Source organism: Aotus nancymaae, unplaced genomic scaffold (assembly GCF_030222135.1).
Source record: "Aotus nancymaae isolate 86718 unplaced genomic scaffold, 86718_ANA_hifiasm-v0.15.2.pri h1tg000108l, whole genome shotgun sequence".
Taxonomy (NCBI): domain Eukaryota; kingdom Metazoa; phylum Chordata; class Mammalia; order Primates; family Aotidae; genus Aotus; species Aotus nancymaae.
The window spans coordinates 33,602,634-33,621,353 of record NW_026988523.1 but is presented as its reverse complement, the minus strand read 5'-3'; the positions used below and the strand labels follow the sequence as shown (position 1 = coordinate 33,621,353).

Sequence of the window (18,720 nt, the reverse complement as noted above, 5' to 3'; positions counted from 1 at the left end):
GTGTAAAGGGTGTTCTTATTCCCTCAGGAGAGTGGAGAGAATGGAAAGGACCCTATATGAGAATATGAGGCTTTATAAAACATCTCCTATTTAAAAATCACTTTCGCTTTTTATTTGGCTTACAACAACCCTATGAAATCCAAAGAAAGCCAAGAAACAATCACATCAAATGATAACCAGTAAGAGAACAGTCACTGCCTATCCCCTAATGCAGGGTCTTGTCCATGGTCATGAAGAAGAGCTAGTAGAAATGCCTTGCCCATGTTAGAAAGGTATCCAATTGCTGCATTGGTGTGTAGGGGGAGCATCTCACTTACCAGGGATTGACTTCTTCCTTGATTCCTTTGTAGTGATGAAAACTTCCCTGGGGATGGATACTTCCCCGGGATTGCAATCTCCAAGCCAGATGTTTTGTCTGGCACAAACTTCAGAATTCTCCAAGTCCTGCAGTAGCAGAAATACCCAGATACTTGAGAGTAATCCATCACCTGACCTTGGGGGCATTTCAACGATAGCTCCAGTCCAGAGTCCAACTAATCTCTTGACACTGTCACCAGCTCCAAGCCAGGACAAAACCGAGAAGAAGAATTTGGATGAGATTAAAACCAAGCTTTCAAAGCCTCTAGATGCCTACCAGTTCCCAACAGAAAATCAAGATCCTCCACTGCTTCCTTTAGAAATCCCGGATAGTCACCAGCTTCTGTCCTGCATTGATCCTCTTGGCCAAGAGGAGCAGCCTGGTTCCGAAAACACCAATCTGAGAAAGAACAGCCTGAGTCTTGAGGGCCAAGGGATACTTGAAAATGGGACGGAGTCTAGCAGTGATCCTGCAGACATCACTACCTTGGTGGAGGATACTCACCTCCCCTCCAGCTTCAGTTCCTTACAAGATCTTGACCAACCCAAAAGTCCCTCTGCAAAGAAAGCCAAAGATCCCAGTGCCATCAAGGTAAATCAGGTGCAGGAAAAGTCAAGTGTCAGAAAGGGTCACTCTGATCAAGTCAGGAAGAACAAGCATAAAGCTGCCGAGCCTATCCAGGGTGCTCCCAAGGCCAAAATCCAGCCAAAGAACCCAGAGAGCTTATTAGACGGAGAAGTGACTGTTCCCGGTGCTACCGCCAGCGACAGCGCTTCTGTGAACAAGAGCAAGCATTCTAGCAACAAACGTCACAAACCTCACAACAAACCTCATGCATCCAGCAGGAGCAGCACGACTAAGAGGCGTGGGCATGAGAAGACCAAAAGGAGCAGAGAGAACAGCTCCAAAAAAGCTGAAGACTGTGAGGAGTCAGGGACCAAAGTCAAGGTAGAAGACAAGCAAGCCATTCCCAATATGGAGCGCAAGAAACATCAACCTGAGCTTAGCCGAGAGACCTTCAAAAAGCCACGAAGCTCCCTGGACACGCACATGCTAGAGTCCATGCAAGTTTCCCATGCACTGGGGAAAAAGAGCGACAGGAAAACTGGATTCTCTCCCTCCCGGACTCTGGGAAGCTCAAGCAACACCCAGAACCCTCGGCCATTCTCAGCTTTCAAACCATGGCTGGATACCCGACGTGAGGGGAAAGGCCCAGAGAAAACTCAAGTCAAGGCCCAGAAACCGGATGATAGTGCTGAAAAAGAGTGTCCATCTCCATCCCAGTATGAGTTGCCACCACCTGGGAAGGTCAAGTTGATACCGTTGCCCTTTCTGACCCTGGACAAACCTCAAGCTCGACGCGTTTCTCGGCGGCCACACCCTCCGGCCTCACGTAGGCCTGCTGTGGCTTGCCCCGCTCCACCTGGTTCTACTAAGTCACCTCAGTCGACTGCAGTCAGTCTGTCCCAACCGGCTTCTACCAACACATCTCTGACAGGTCCCGCCAGACCAGCTCAGCCAATTTCGACCAGTGCAATCCAACGCGGTTCAGCCAATCCTAACCAGCCTCCTACTGCTTCTAGGCCAGCACCCTACAAAACATCATCTTGCTCTTCTTTCCAGCGGGAGCCCGTTTCCACTGCTACGACCAATCTCCAGTCACTGGCCAAGCCTCAAAACCAATTTCTAATCCAAGACTTCAATTTCCAACCCAGGCCATGGAGGACACCCGACGTTTCTGGGCCAGTAGTGTCAACGCCCATCACAAAAGAGCAGAGGCCAGAGCGTGAGGCCATGAAGAGGAAGGCTCAGTAAGAGCTCGAGAATGCTGCCAAATACACCTCTTCGGGGAAACCGCAGTTCTTCATCTAAAGGGGAAAAGATATGGAAATTTCTCAATACTATGGCTACAGAATCTACGAGCTGCTGAGACTGTTGGCTTGACTCTGGATACCAGCTGGTTTTCCAAATATATAGATACATAACAATTTATTTATTCCCATAACATACTTTTCAAACTGAATAAACAAATCCATTAGGATTAATAGATAAGTAATAAAGAGGCTTTTAAGTTTTAAGATGCTGTTGACTGTAGGTTTTCTTTGGTGGGGTAGGGATCAAAGGCTGCCTTAGAAGGAATTATGGCTGGGCAAGGTGGCTCATGCCTGTAATCCCAGCACTTTGAGAGGCCAAGGTGGGTGGATCACCTGAGGTCAGGAGTTCGAGACCAGCCTGGCCAACATGGTGAAATTCATCTCTGCTAAAAGTAGATGGGTGTGGTGGTGGGTTCCTGTAATCCTAGCTTCTCAGGAGGCTGAGGCCAGAGAATTGCTTCAACCCGGGAGGTGGAGGTTGCAGTAAGCTGAGATTCCCACCACTGTCCTCCAGCCTGAACAATGCAGCAAAACTCCAGCTCAAACAAAAAAAAAAAAAAAAAAAAAAAAAAAAGGAAGAACTAAAATTTGAATGGGAGAATATCAGCAGAATTGAGGAAAGAGGAAGGAACATGGTCCTTGACTAAGAAGGTCAAAAGGGGAGAGATTTCATAGGCTTATACAAAGAATCAGAAATGGGGGAAATGGCAGAAGTAAGATGCAGAATCTGAGGTTAGGACTAAAAGAATAAAATTTGGATAGAAGTTGAAGATGGCAGAAGATAAGGCTGGGTGGACCAAAAGAAACGTACAAAATCTCCCATGGATGATGGCCTTATGTCTCATGGCCTATCAGATAGCTGTTTTAGAAAATAAGATTCAGGTCTCACCTCCAACAGGTTTGGGTTACCTTATAGGTATATGATCACAGTTGGGAAACGTCAGTACAAAACAGGGGAATCTACCACCAGGGGAATGGCAAGGGCTCACAGTTCTAGGTGTAGCTGATAACCTGGGGCCTAGCCAAGCGAACTGCAGGAACTTGAAGCTGACCCAGAAAAGACCCTGGAGTATAGATCACCATTGACTCAACACCTATGCACGGGTCAGTGAGATGCACTACTTCAGTTCACCTTCACGACAACACACAAGACCAGTATAACACTGTGCCACCTTCCTAGTGAGGTTCAGCAATGGGCTTGGGTCACACCGCATGCAAAGGGGTAAGGCCTGTGGGTCTCAGAAGTCCTCAGCGTTTACGAGCGCCTGCAGGCAGTCAGCCTGGCTTTGAGATCAAGGCATCCGGAGGTTAGAGGCAGACGAACTCAAGCTTCCGGAGGGATTTAAATATTAAGAGGCCCGCCAGGTCCTCCTCCGTCCATTCCAGCACGTGCAACCTTCTCGGCCATCACCATTAACTGAAGTACCGGAGAAAAAACGGCTTGGAGCGGCCATTTTCACAGGACGAGTGGTGGGCGCGCCTGCGCCCTGAGTCGCCCTCCAAAAGCCTCAAGACGCAGGCGCCCAACTGTGCGGAGACGCTGCTTAGCGGGAGGGGACCCCGCCTGGAGGCACAGCGATAGGCAGAAAGGGTTGAGGGCGGTAGGGGGACGGCGGGACAGGAACGGTGGGGGAAGGGAAGATGAGGGCAGTGGATGATCTCCATGAGAAAATGAGTAATTTACTTTTTTTTTCTTTTTTCTTTTTTTTTTTTTGAGACGGCATTTCGCTCTTGTTACCCAGGCTGGAGTGCAATGTCGCGATCTCGGCTCACCGCAACCTCCGCCTCCTAGGTTCAGGCAATTCTCCTGCCTCAGCCTCCTGAGTAGCTGGGATTACAGGCACGCGCCACCATGCCCAGCTAATTTTTTGTATTTTTAGTAGAGACGGGGTTTCACCATGTTGACCAGGATGGTCTCGATCTCTTGACCTCGTGATCCACCCGCCTCGGCCTCCCAAAGTGCTGAGATTACAGGCGTGAGCCACTGCGCCCAGCCCAGTAATTTACTTTTTAAAAATTAGTTTCTGATGTATAATTTACATAACATAAAATTCACTGTTCAAAATCATACGATTCAGCCGGGAGTGATCTGTAATCCCAGCCGTTTGGGAGGCTAAGGCGGGCAAACCACTTAAGCTCAAGAGATCGAGACCATCCTGGCCAACATGGTGAAACCCCGCGTCTCTACTAAAAATACAAAAAAAAATTAGCTGGGCATGGTGGCGCGTGCCTGTAATCCCAGCTAGTCAGGAGGCTGAGGCAGGAGAATTGCCTCAACCCAGGAGGCGGAGGTTGCGGTGCGCCGAGATCGCGCCATTGCACTCCAGCCTGGGTAACAGGAGCGAAACTCCGTCTCAAAAAAAAAACAAAATTGTACAATTCAGGGGCATTTAGTATGTCACAAGGTTGTACAATCGTTGCAACTATCTAAGCCATTACATTTTCATCATCCCCTGCACAAAAAAAAAAAAAAAAAAAACCTTGTCATTTTAGGTAATAGAATAATAAAACAGACTGTAATACTCTGGATTGTGTTGTATTTTTCTGAATGGTGCTGGTGCCGCTGATGCTGTTGGGGTGTGTGTGTGTGTGTGTGTGTGTGTGTGTGGATGTGGGATGTCTCGGTGTGGGTGTGGTGTTTGTGGGGGTGTGGGGTGTGTGTGGGGGTGTGGTGTGTGCGAGGGGGATGTGGGGGGTGTGTGTGTGTTTGTGGGGGTGTGGGGGATGTCGGGGGGTGCAGTGTATATGAATGGGGGGATGTGGAGGGTGTGTGTGTGTGTGTGTGTGTGTGTGTAATTTGGAGTTCAACTGTAGAGTCTATATCATTCCACAGTGTGCAGCTGCTATTATGTCTGCTCAATTTTTTATTCTTGTTTTTAAAATTTTCCCTCAGGGGTCATGCGTGGTGGCTCACACCTGTAATCCCAGCACTTTTGGGAGGCCAAGGTGGCTTGAGCTCAGGAGTTCTTAAACTCCTGGGCAACATACTAAGATCCCATCTCTACTAAAAATACAAAAACTTAGCAGGTTGTGCTGGCATGTGCCTGTGGTCCCATCTACTCAGGAGGCTGAAGTGGGAAGACTGCTGGAGCCCAGGAGGCAGAGGTTGCAGTGAGCCAAGATCATGCCAATATACTCCAGCCTGGGTGCAGAGTGAGACCCTACCTCAAATAATAATAATAATAATAATAATAATACATTTTTCCAGCCAGGAGCAATGGTCACACCTGTAATCCCAGCACTTTGGGAGGCTGAGGCCGGTGAATGACCTGAGGTCAGGCGTTTGAGACCATCCTGGCTAACATGGCAAAACCCTGTCTCTACTAAAATACAAAAATTATCCAGGCGTGGTGGCACACGCCTGTACTCCCATCTACTAGGGAGACTTAGGCAGAGTATTGCTTGAACCTGGGAAGCAGAGGTTGCAGTGAGCTAAGATCAGGCCATTCCCATTGCACTCCAGCCTAGGTGACAGTGACAGAGTGAGACTCTGTCTCCAAAAAAAAAGAGGCAGAAGAATCGCTTGAACCCAGGATCCGGAGGTTGCAGTGAGCTGAGGTCATGCCACTGCACTCCAGCCTGGGTGACAGGAGCGAGACTCTGTCTCAAAAAAAAAAAAAAAAATTCCCTCAGGTATCACCCCTATGATTACATAGCACAGTCTTCAGCCAATGATTAGAATAGGCGTTGTGTTCAAATACCTCAAGCCTGTATAGCATGCACTTCTGCCAGTGTATCTGTTTGAAGATTGAGAACTGTGTTGAAATGCGTAGCCAGTGTTCAAATCTTCGTTGTCTTTTATTTTTCGTGGAGCTCTCTGAGGCATCCTCCATGTGTATGAGAGTTTCCCAGTGAGCCAGGGATGTGGGAGAACTCATCTCAGTCCTTTTATGGTTCCCTGTTTTCCAGCTAAATTTTAGGCTTTTTCACCACTGATCCCAGCTAGGAGTGCCGCTTTGAGCTAGCAGAGCTACAGGGTTCATTGCCTGTTTATTTCCTACCAACTTCACATCATTCAGCTGAGAACGTTGCAGGCTTTTGTCCACCTCCACCTAACTCCCAGAATTTCATTCTACCCACTGTGACAGCAAACATACTGGTTTTTCCAGCCAATTCCACACTGGTAAAACTACAGTTCCCAGCCACTGAGGAAGTTGGATGGGAGTAGCCTCAGGCAAGAAGGCTGCAAACTCACATTGCTTTTGCCTGAAGCTATAGCAGTTTTTCCAGAATAAAAGCTCCTCAATTTGTTTTCTGCCTTGCTCAGTTTACAGAGACTTGAAATCATTGTTTGGGGCAATTTTGTTTAATTTCATAGTTGTTTTTTGTGAGGAATACAGACATCTTTACACTGCTATAGCTAGAAGTTCCTTGGTGTAGTTTTAAATTGGCGTGTTATTGTGTCAAAAATATGGTTTTGTTTTTTCACTCATAACTATTTTTGCGATCTCTCTATGCTGTCTTTTGAATATTTTGTATGTCTGCTGAGTAGCATTCTATACTATGCAACTCCCATAATTAACCTTTCTTTTTCTTTCCTTTTTCTTTTTTTTTTTTTTTTTTTTTTTTTTTTTTTGATGTTGAGGGGATGGAGTCTTGCTCTGTTGCCCAGGCTGGAGTGCAGTGACATGATCTCAGCTCACTGTGACCTCCACCTCCCAGGGTCTAGCGATTCTCCTCCCTCAGCCTCCCAAATAGCTGGGACTACAGACACCCACCACCACACCTGGCTAATTTTTGCATTTTTAATAGGGACAGGGTTTCACCATGTTGACCAGGCTAGTCTCGAACTCTGGACCTCAGGTGATCCTCTCTCCTCGGCCTCCCAAAGTGCTGGGATTACAGGCATGAGTCACCAAGCCAGGCCCGTATTTAACCTTTCTACTTTGCTAATGAAAGTCACCCAAAACTGAGTTACCTCCCCAGAGGTAACCATTACTTTTTGTTTTTTTGTTTTGTTTTGTTTTTTGAGACAGTGTCTTGCTCAGTGGCCAGGGCTGAAGTGCAGTGACACCATCTTGGCTGACTACGACCTCTACTTCCTGGGTTCAATTGATTCTCGTGTCTCAGCCTCCTGAGTAGCTGAGACTATAGGGGTGCACCACCATGCCGGCTAATTTTTGTATTTTTAGTAGAGACAGGGTTTCACCATGTTGGCCAGACTGGTCTTGAACTCCTGGCCTCAGGTGATCCACCTGCCTCGAACTCCCAAAATGCTGGGACTACAGGCGTGAGCCACCAAGCCTGGCCAACTATTACCAATTTTTAAAATGTTTTCTGGCTGGGTGCGGTGGCTCATGCTTATAATCCCAGCATGTTTGGAGGCTGAGGTGGGCAGATCACGAGGTCAGGAGATCGAGACCATCCTGGCTAACACGGTGAAACCTTGTCTCTACTAAAAATACAAAAAATTAGCCGAGCATGGTGGTACACACCTGTAGTCCCAGCTACTCCAGAGGCTGAGGCAGGAGAATCGCTTGAACTTGGGAGGCAGAGATTGTGCAGTGAGCCAAGATAGTGCCACTACCCTCCAGCCTGGGCGACAGACCAAGACTTCGTCTCAAAGAAAAAAATAATAATAAATAAAATTTAAAAAAATATTTACCATTGTATACCTAAATATGCTTACAGTGCTACTTGTTTTTTGTTTTAGAAACTATTATCTTTACAGTATGGAAGATAAGGATTTAGTTACACTTTGCACTGCCCACAGGATATATATCCAAACTTCCAATTCCTCCATCTTTCCAATGTAGACACACAATTTTGGTTTTTTTTTTTTTTTTTTGAGACTACATCTCACTCTGTTGCCCAGGCTGGAATGCAGTGTCACAATCTCAGCTCACTGTAACCTCCACCTCCAGGGTTCCAGGGTTCAAGCGATTCTTCTGCCTCAGCCTCCTGAGTAGCTGGGATTACAGGCACATGCCACCACACTCAGCTAATTTTTGTATTTTTTAGTAGAGATGGGATTTCTCCATGTTGGCCAGGCTGGTCTCAAACTCCTAACCTCAGGTGATCTGCCTGCCTCGACCTCCCAAAGTGCTGGAATTACAGGAGTGAGCCACCACACCCGGCCCACTACATTATTATTAACTACAGTCACCATGTTGTACAACAGATCTCTTGAACTTATTCCTCCTGTCCAACTGAAATTTGGTCTCCACTGACCAAAGTCTCCGCAACGTTGACCACTCCCCAGTCCCTGGTAGCCACCATTCTACTCTCTACTTTTTTTTTTTTTTTTTTGAGACGGAGTTTCGCTCTCGTTACCCAGGCTGGAGTGCAATGGCACGATCTCGGCTCACCGCAACCTCGGCCTCCTGGGATCAGGCAATTCTCCTGCCTCAGCCTCCTGAGTAGCTGGGATTACAGGCACGTGCCACCGTGCCCAGCTAGTTTTTTTGTATTAGTAGAGACAGGGTTTCACAATGTTGACCAGGATGGTCTCGATCTCTCAACCTCGTGATCCACCCGCCTCGGCCTCCCAAAGTGCTGGGATTACAGGCTTGAGCCACCCTGCCCGGCCTTCCCTCAGACTTCTTGAGGATGTTTCCCTGGTGCACGCCTGAGCCAAACAGAGGGGCCAGCATCTGAGGCACACACCACCCCTTGGCTGCAGACTCTCATGTGCTTCCCTTCTTGCTCTGCGTGCGGCCTCCTGGCCTCCCCAGCCGTATTACCACCCCTCCAAGAGCAGCACACTGTCTTATTCTGCTCGAAGAGCTGGGATTCCTAACCCTGAAAGGCAGCTGCCACTTCTAAGGGCCAAGTTCAGACCATGAAGGGAAATACCAAAGAAACTATATACCTCTGTATTTAAAGTGCATTTCCAGGGCCTTTATTTGGGGTTAGAGGAACTTTTCAACTTCAAGGTGTAATTCTAATTATCAGAATTTTAACTATAGGTACCACCTCCCCCATAACCTGATGGTTCTGCCATCCGGCCCACTCACAGGGCTATCTGAGATGTCACTTTCTCAGATGGGTTGAGATGGAAGACAGTGCCATTCCCTTGTCTGGAAAATCAAAATGAACATATAGTGTCTATTTGCAAAGCCTTCAGACCTTTGAGGGGCATGGGCTAAAAAAGGACACATGAAAAAACTTGCGATCACGATGGGGAGAAAACAAAGCACCCCAAACCCTTACCATTGATGCTGTGAGTTTCAATTTGAAGAATGTGCGGATGAGAATCATGACCACTGTGGCCACTATCGGGGTGTGAACAAGACTGTAGTGGTCAGGCTCTGGACAAGCCCAGACTTCTCCACTAGTTTCCTTTCCTTCTTTCTTAGGTCTAGGAAATAAAAAAGAAATACCCAAATGCCCATCACTGATAGACTGGATAAAGAAAATGTGGCACATAGACACCACGGAATACTATGCAGTCATAAAAAAGGATGAGTTCATGTCCTTTGCAGGAACATGGATGAATCTGGAAACCATCATTCTCAGCAAGCTCACATAAGAACAGAAAACCAAACACCACACGTTCTCACTCATAGGTGGGTGTTGAACAATGAAAATACATGGACACAGGGAGGGGAACATCACACACTGGGATCTGTTGGGGGATGGGGGGCTAGGGGAGTGATGGTGAGGGGGTGGGGAGGTTGGGAGGGATAACACTGGGAGAAATGCCTGATGTAGGTGACGAGGGGATGGAGGCAGCAAACCGCCATGGCGTGTGTGTACCTATGCAACAATCCTGCATGATCTGCACATGTACCCCAGAACTTAAAGTATAATAAAAAATAAAAATAAAAAAAACACGAATAATTCCTCATTTACCATGTTATGAATCCCTAAATGCAAGAATGTGAAGTTCCACTTATGCACTCACTTGCACCTGCGTTTCTAATGCTTTGGTAATTTAAACCAACACCGCACTGCAGAATTGCAGAAGGAATGAAGTTTGTTCTACTTCCATCTAGATAAAGAAAATCTAAACAATTTTAGAAGTCAATCAAACATAACAAGGTTAAAGGTATCTTTCCTGGAGAATTGACCTGATGGTGTTCATGCATTTTTAAAAATAGAAAAAAATATTTCTTTTGGAACTGCTGAATCTGATCAATATGTGTGAGCAATGACAACTTATCATTGATTATTACTGATTGCCACATTTGCTCTGGTCGAAGAATAAAAGCCTGCTTTATATACTCTGATAATCACATTGAATTTACAGAAATATTCAATGTATTTTACAGAAAATGTATAGGTTAGAACACAGACTTACTGGCAAAATGAAAAGTAGCAAAATAAGATGAGATCAAGGAAGTTGGTTTTCTGTGGTTCTCTAGCACCTACCATTTCCATTAAAAGCCTAGAAATACTTCATTGAAAAATTACTACAAGAGGGGAAGAAATATACTAGGAAAGATGATAGGGAAATCAATTTACCAAAGGATTAACACTGACAGACGAATGTGGGGCTCTTGAATTCATATTGAGATAATGTGCCAAGTCATGTAGAATAAAAATATTACATATTCAACAATAAAAAACACTTCAGAACAGGCAAGAAATATTGATTGACAAAGTGTAACGATTCAGAAGAAATTTAATTAAATGTTTTAATTTAAGAGAAGAGTCTGTAATCCCAGCACTTTGGGAGGCTGAGGCGGGCAAATCATGAGGTCAAGAGATCGAGACCATCCTGGCCAACACGGTGAAACCCCATCTCTACTAAAAAAAATACAAAAATTAGCTGGGCATGGCGGTGCATGCCTGTAGTCCCAGCTACTCGGGAGGCTGAGGCAGGATAATTACTTGAACCCGGGAGGCGGAGGTTGCATGAGCCAAGATCACGCCACTGCACTCCAGCCTGGTGACAGAGTGAGACTCTTTCTCAACAAAAAAAAAAAAAAAGAAAAAAAAGAGAAGAAAAAATAGTGTGTATTGCATAATATAGTTTACTTTTTCAGTGTGTATGTTCTGTTTATTTGGAAATAGTTTAGCTACTTTACAAATTGACAATAAAGGCTTGCTCAAGAGGAAAGAAAAAAGAAATACACCAAAGATAACCAAAAGAACATTCTCCAAAGAGCACAGCACCATCCCCAAAGCATCAAACAATCCCCAAGAGGTGAGAGGGGCATGACTCACTGTGACATCACCAGGTTCAGAGCAGGAAGTCAGATTTTCCATACCTTCAATTATTTTTGCAAATGGTTTCTCCCATGTGTACATTTTAATCAGCTTAATGCAAGTGAGAACTTCACTGGTCAAACGGATGCGCTGGTCACTCACCTCAGATTGTGATGCTGAGTCTTCAAAGACATCTGGGTCATGAACACCTGGAGTCAGGATACAGCAAGTTTGGAATTGATCTGCAAGGGCTTCCTTTGACAAGGGCAGGAGAGTTCAGCCTGGCATAAGTAGGGCAACTGGGTGTATTTCCAAAGAGAGGTTTTCCAATCAAAGCTCTCCAGGCCACCATGCCTCAGAGCATCCCAGGGGCCTTTCTCTCCTGAGTCCCAAGCCAGGCTGTGGCTACTAAGGCAGAAACTAAACCAAAATGCTTCCTCTGTCTTCTGGAACCCTAAAGCCTCTAATAATTAAAGTCACCGTTCAATCAGAGTGACCACACTCAGGAAAATACTTGATTTCAATAATTCAGAGCACACATAATCCAAGAGCCATTTCTGTTTTGCTCAATTTTATTTCACCTGAATCTTTGGTAACAAATGTGCTTCCCTTTCCCCATTATATTGTGCTCAGATAAATCTTAAATGCTGGCTGCATTGTTACATCAGCACATTCTGGGTAGAAGAGATATCTTGCACAGAGATTATCTACAAAGGAAAGTTGGTGAAGAAGATAATCTCCCATAGAAAGCTACGAGGTAGACTTTGCTATTCACCTCTTATTTACTCATTAACCAAATATTGTGGCCAGAGAATAGTTTGAGGTACGGATTGGAGCTGAATCTTAACCACAACAGACTGAATGGTCAACATGCACCAACATTCTCACTCAAGAGCTATCCCAGGTTCAGGAGCCCTGGGACTTCCGGGGCCCACCATCAAATGGGTGGCAAAGAAAGACATTACCTCCAGCAGGAAAACCAGGAGATAGCAGAAAGTGGCTATAAGTGCAGTCTGTCCAATAATGAGGTAGGAAGAAATGCCGGAGATGATCACTGAGGAGCAGGCCAGCAGTAACAGGGGGCCACAGTACACCGCTTCAAACGGGTAGTTCAAGTCACTTGTGAAGAAGCTGATGGGCTGCAAGACAGGAAGTCCTCAGGCACAGGCGTCACCTCACTGGGTACCCAGAAAGGGTGGCAGGTGGCCTCTCCATGCCCTCTCCTTGAAGGAAGGCTTGAGAGGCAGGAAGGAAGAGTAGAGACAGACACCCCAGGTTCATAGTTCTCTTCTGTCTGGCTGTGTGACCCTCAAACAGTTACTTTCCACTCTCAGCCTCAGTTTCTCCATATGTAAAGCTGGAGTAATTATACTTACTTTTTATGGGCTGTGTGAGATTTCAATGAAATAGACAGTATCTGCACACATAGAATGTGCTCAATAAAAGGGATATTTTACTACAATTACTACTACTACTATTACTACTGCTACTGACACCATGCCCGAAAGAGTTAAGGAAACCAGTAACTAACAGAAATTCTTGAGTTTGTAGGATAGCAGTTACAAAAAGAAACAACTTGCTTTAAGTCCCTATGCTTGTAAGATAACAGAACTCGCTAAAACGGAAGGAACCAGTATGGCTAACTAGAGTCTGTGCGGAACCAGCTTGCTAATGTCACAGCCTAAATTTCCACCATATGTTTCATACTAACTTCCCCTGAATTTGCAAATGGGACCCATGAAGAGACATGAAGAGATCACCGCATATGTGCAAGGACTTTTGAGACCCCTTCCCCTCTAATTACACCAATCACCTACTAATCTCGAAATCCACCCCTTAAACCTTTCCTAATAAAATTACTGTCTTGAAGCCAGCACAAGGAGACAGATCTGGGCTGGACGCCTGTCTCCTCGTGAGCCAACTTGCAATAAAAAGTTTTTCTTTTCTCAAAAACCCAGTGCCAAAGTGTTGGCTTCTAGCCCATCGGGCAGTGAGCCCCTTTTGCTTGGAAACAATACTAATATCTATATTCCAGAGAATTGCTTCTATTCTTCATTCGATTTTATTCATTCTACTACTAATAATAATATTAATTAAATTTTCTCCTTTTTCTTCTTTTTTACTATAGATTCTTCTGCCTACTTTCCTCCTCCCACATATATCGCCTGGCTTAATGCTATATAAAAAGTAACATTTGGCTGGGCACAGGAAGGCCAAGGTGGGTGGTTCACTTGGGCCCAAGAGTTTGAGACCAGCCTCAACAACATGGCCAAACCCCATCTCTACAAAAAGTAGGAAAATTAGCTGGGCACGGTGGCTCGTGCCTGTAATCCCAGCTACTCAGGAGGCCGAGGCAGGAGAAATTGCCTGAACCCAGGAGGCGGAGGTTGCGGTGAGCCAAGATCGCGCCATTGCACTCCAGCCTGGGTAACAAGAGCGAAACTCCGTCTCAAAAAAAAAAAAAAAGCAGCAGTAAATTCATTAATCAGATTCACTGAAATGCTTTTAGAACAACTGTAATTGCTCAGATGTCCCTTTCCTTTCTGTACTAGGATGTTGTGTATGTACTATACAACTATAAATGTATAGGAGTATTACATAATATGAAATATGACATATAAAATATAAATACTAGTCAATGATATTAGTGAACATGTATAAGAAACACTGAGATGATCTTGCAGGATTTCACCTCCCTGGAACTCAGCCACTTAGTAGTTTCAGCTTTCCTACCACCTCTGCCAGCCAATCCCATCTTCTTGGGAACCTGGCCTCCCTATTGGCTATCGCACACCTTCCAACTGCCTGCTTTGTGACATCATTCTCTCACCAAGCCTACTGCCACCTGGTAGAATCTTGGGGTAGATCTGTAACATCACAAGTGGCCAGTGACCAGTGTGACAGTAGCCTTCATACTGGACACACGCACTCCTTGGCTTCAGTCACACAGACATCCGCTAGGATCGTCTCTTCATGCCTTGTATCCACAGTTGATGTTTCTTCTTCTCTGACCATGTCAGGTAAAGAGAGAAACTTTCTTGACAGTTTTTCATTTGACTTCTTTCCCCCTAACTTTAGATTTCTTTACCCGTATAGTCCCAAACAGCTTGGAATAACAGGGAAGGTACTGCACTGGAAATCTAGAGACCTAATTTCAGTTTTGGCCTTGACATGTACTAGCTGTGTGACTTTAGAGGACTCTTTTATTCTCTCACAAAATCTGTTTCCTCATCTGTTACATTAGGATAATAGATTGGTTATTCCTTCGGGCCCCTTTCTTTTCTAATGCTGAGTCTGAAAGGGCACAAGTACAGAAAATGAAAGCAGACACTTCTTGAGCGTGTTTGTTTCAACAGAAACAGAGGGAAAACCTAAGTGGCGTAGACAACTAGCAACATATTCTGAGGTGTTTTATGTGTAATAGTCTCCCTCCACTAATATTTCAACTTCACGATTTTAAATTTAGTGACGTTTTAAACACTCAGCCAGCCATGGTGGCTCACACCTGTAATCTCAGCACTTTGGGAGGACATCTCCCTAACTAATATTTCAACTTTGCTATTTGATATTTAGTGATGTGTAGTGATGTTTTTAATATTCAGCTGGGCACGGTTGCTCCCATCTGTAATCTCAGTGCTTTGGGAGGCCGAGATGGGATAAACACTTGAGCCTAGGAGTTCCTGACCAGTCTGGGCGACATGACAAGACCTCATTTCTACAAAATTTTTAAAAAATCAGCCAGGTGTGTGGGCATGCCAGCTACTCAGGAGGCTGAGGTGGGAGGATCAGTGGACTGTTTAAGCCCAGGAGGTTGAGGCTGCAGTGAGCCATGTTCGCACCACTGGACTTCAGCCTGGGTGACAAGGTGAGACCCTGTCTCAAACAAACAAAAGCAATATTCACGTTTTGGAGATTCCTATCTGAACTAGATGGAAAGAGAAAATGAAGAGTACTGGGTTATAAGGAGGCAGATATTCTAGGGTAAGGAATTTGGGATTTTAAATGAAAGAAGAAAGACCGGGTCCCCTACACTTACCCTTGGGATATGCCCTGGAGAATGACACAATGATTTAAAGAGCAAAAACTATACTTTAAATTTTAGAAGAAAAGCAGAAAGACAACACAGCAAAATCTACTCTGAATAGGGCAAAATGAAGTTGGTTTTAGCAAATGCTTAGATCAATAAGCTAGGAAGGAAACAGGCTAGAATAAAGTATCCCTAGATAAAGCAGCTTATCAGAAGTCACATTCAGTTGTTTTTTTTTTCTTTTGCCTTTTTGAACATAGATGACACTTGACAGCCTTTAATATAAATATTTTAGAAATGTGTTTTAGGAATGATGCTTCCAGGCCGAGCACAGTGGCTCATGTGGCAATCCTAGTATTGTGGGAGGCCGAGGTGGGCAGAACACTTGACGTCAAGAGTTAGAGACAAGCCTGGCAAACATGGTGAAACCAACCCGGTCTCTATTAAAAATACAAAAAATTAGCCAGGTGCAGTGGTGTCTGCCTATAATCCCTATAATCAAGGTGAGTACAAACAGCAAGAGAGGAGAGGAATAAACGCAGTATTGAAAGGGAGGGTCAAATCTATAGCTGAGTGGCAAGTCCATGGATAGGCAGAATTTAAGTCCTGAGACTTCAACCACTATTCTTGGGCATTGCTCTCCATTTTCAGAGTCTATCTAAGAACACCTTTTCAGTGGGAAAGTTGAACACTACAATGGCCATCTATGCCACATAGAAGAGCGTCCCAAGAGATACCACACTTTTTAGTGGCCCGGCTGATCAGTTCCCCTGCACCAGCACTCTGTAACTTCCTTCCTTCATCTATTACTTTAGTGTCTTTGGAAGGCACTTCAGAACTCTTATTTTCGCAGTGACATTTTGATTTTCCTTAACTTATAACAGGATTTAAGACCTTGTGCTTAGAGACCCTCTCCAAAACAAACAGGCTTAGAATCTGGGCTTGCTTATGTATTTCACAAGGAAGGGCTCCACTCTCCCCCCTAGTATATGGTGTAAAGGGTGTTCTTATTCCCTCAGGAGAGTGGAGAGAATGGAAAGGACCCTATATGAGAATATGAGGCTTTATAAAACATCTCCTATTTAAAAATCACTTTCGCTTTTTATTTGGCTTACAACAACCCTATGAAATCCAAAGAAAGCCAAGAAACAATCACATCAAATGATAACCAGTAAGAGAACAGTCACTGCCTATCCCCTAATGCAGGGTCTTGTCCATGGTCATGAAGAAGAGCTAGTAGAAATGCCTTGCCCATGTTAGAAAGGTATCCAATTGCTGCATTGGTGTGTAGGGGGAGCATCTCACTTACCAGGGATTGACTTCTTCCTTGATTCCTTTGTAGTGATGAAAACTTCCCTGGGGATGGATACTTCCCCGGGATTGCAATCTCCAAGCCAGACGTTTTGTCTGGCACAAACTTCAGAATTCTCCAAGTCCTGCAGTAGCAGAAATACCCAGATACTTGAGAGTAATCCATCACCTGACCTTGGGGGCATTTCAACGATAGCTCCAGTCCAGAGTCCAACTAATCTCTTGACACTGTCACCAGCTCCAAGCCAGGACAAAACCGAGAAGAAGAATTTGGATGAGATTAAAACCAAGCTTTCAAAGCCTCTAGATGCCTACCAGTTCCCAACAGAAAATCAAGATCCTCCACTGCTTCCTTTAGAAATCCCGGATAGTCACCAGCTTCTGTCCTGCATTGATCCTCTTGGCCAAGAGGAGCAGCCTGGTTCCGAAAACACCAATCTGAGAAAGAACAGCCTGAGTCTTGAGGGCCAAGGGATACTTGAAAATGGGATGGAGTCTAGCAGTGATCCTGCAGACATCACTACCTTGGTGGAGGATACTCACCTCCCCTCCAGCTTCAGTTCCTTACAAGATCTTGACCAACCCAAAAGTCCCTCTGCAAAGAAAGCCAAAGATCCCAGTGCCATCAAGGTAAATCAGGTGCAGGAAAAGTCAAGTGTCAGAAAGGGTCACTCTGATCAAGTCAGGAAGAACAAGCATAAAGCTGCCGAGCCTATCCAGGGTGCTCCCAAGGCCAAAATCCAGCCAAAGAACCCAGAGAGCTTATTAGACGGAGAAGTGACTGTTCCCGGTGCTACCGCCAGCGACGGCGCTTCTGTGAACAAGAGCAAGCATTCTAGCAACAAACGTCACAAACCTCACAACAAACCTCACGCATCCAGCAGGAGCAGCACGACTAAGAGGCGTGGGCAGGAGAAGACCAAAAGGAGCAGAGAGAACAGCTCCAAAAAAGCTGAAGACAGTGAGGAGTCAGGGACCAAAGTCAAGGTAGAAGACAAGCAAGCCATTCCCAATATGGAGCGCAAGAAACATCAACCTGAGCTTAGCCGAGAGACCTTCAAAAAGCCACGAAGCTCCCTGGACACGCACATGCTAGAGTCCATGCAAGTTTCCCATGCACTGGGGAAAAAGAGCGACAGGAAAACTGGATTCTCTCCCTCCCGGACTCTGGGAAGCTCAAGCAACACCCAGAACCCTCGGCCATTCTCAGCTTTCAAACCATGGCTGGATACCCGACGTGAGGGGAAAGGCCCAGAGAAAACTCAAGTCAAGGCCCAGAAACCGGATGATAGTGCTGAAAAAGAGTGTCCATCTCCATCCCAGTATGAGTTGCCACCACCTGGGAAGGTCAAGTTGATACCGTTGCCCTTTCTGACCCTGGACAAACCTCAAGCTCGACGCGTTTCTCGGCGGCCACACCCTCCGGCCTCACGTAGGCCTGCTGTGGCTTGCCCCGCTCCACCTGGTTCTACTAAGTCACCTCAGTCGACTGCAGTCAGTCTGTCCCAACCGGCTTCTACCAACACATCTCTGACAGGTCCCGCCAGACCAGCTCAGCCAATTTCGACCAGTGCAACCCAACGCGGTTCAGCCAATCCTAACCAGCCTCCTACTGCTTCTAGGCCAGCACCCTACAAAACATCATCTTGCTCTTCTTTCCAGCGGGAGCCCGTTTCCACTGCTACGACCAATCTCCAGTCACTGGCCAAGCCTCAAAACCAATTTCTAATCCAAGACTTCAATTTCCAACCCAGGCCACGGAGGACACCCGACGTTTCTGGGCCAGTAGTGTCAACGCCCATCACAAAAGAGCAGAGGCCAGAGCGTGAGGCCATGAAGAGGAAGGCTCAGTAAGAGCTCGAGAATGCTGCCAAATACACCTCTTCGGGGAAACCGCAGTTCTTCATCTAAAGGGGAAAAGATATGGAAATTTCTCAATACTATGGCTACAGAATCTACGAGCTGCTGAGACTGTTGGCTTGACTCTGGATACCAGCTGGTTTTCCAAATATATAGATACATAACAATTTATTTATTCCCATAACATGCTTTTCAAA

The 18,720-nt window shown here is 45.6% G+C and overlaps 2 protein-coding genes across 2 annotated transcripts; both read left to right on the top strand.

Moving 5' to 3' along the window:
* Positions 1-370: 370 nt before the first annotated feature.
* On the top strand, positions 371-2,173 carry LOC135272326 (uncharacterized protein C2orf78-like). Its single transcript, XM_064370886.1, has one exon. The coding sequence runs from the start codon at positions 371-373 to the stop codon at positions 2,171-2,173; it is 1,803 nt and encodes a 600-aa protein (XP_064226956.1).
* A 14,541-nt stretch (positions 2,174-16,714) lies between these two features.
* LOC135272323 (uncharacterized protein C2orf78-like) lies at positions 16,715-18,517 on the top strand. Its single transcript, XM_064370860.1, has one exon. It carries the CDS (start codon positions 16,715-16,717, stop codon positions 18,515-18,517), a length of 1,803 nt encoding a protein of 600 aa, XP_064226930.1.
* The last annotated feature ends 203 nt before the right edge of the window (positions 18,518-18,720 follow it).

Excerpts from the sequence above, each read along its gene's own strand:
- LOC135272323 (XM_064370860.1), top strand. The coding sequence starts at position 16,715 with ATGGATACTTCCCCGGGATTGCAATCTCCAAGCCAGACGTTTTGTCTG.
- LOC135272326 (XM_064370886.1), top strand. The coding sequence starts at position 371 with ATGGATACTTCCCCGGGATTGCAATCTCCAAGCCAGATGTTTTGTCTG.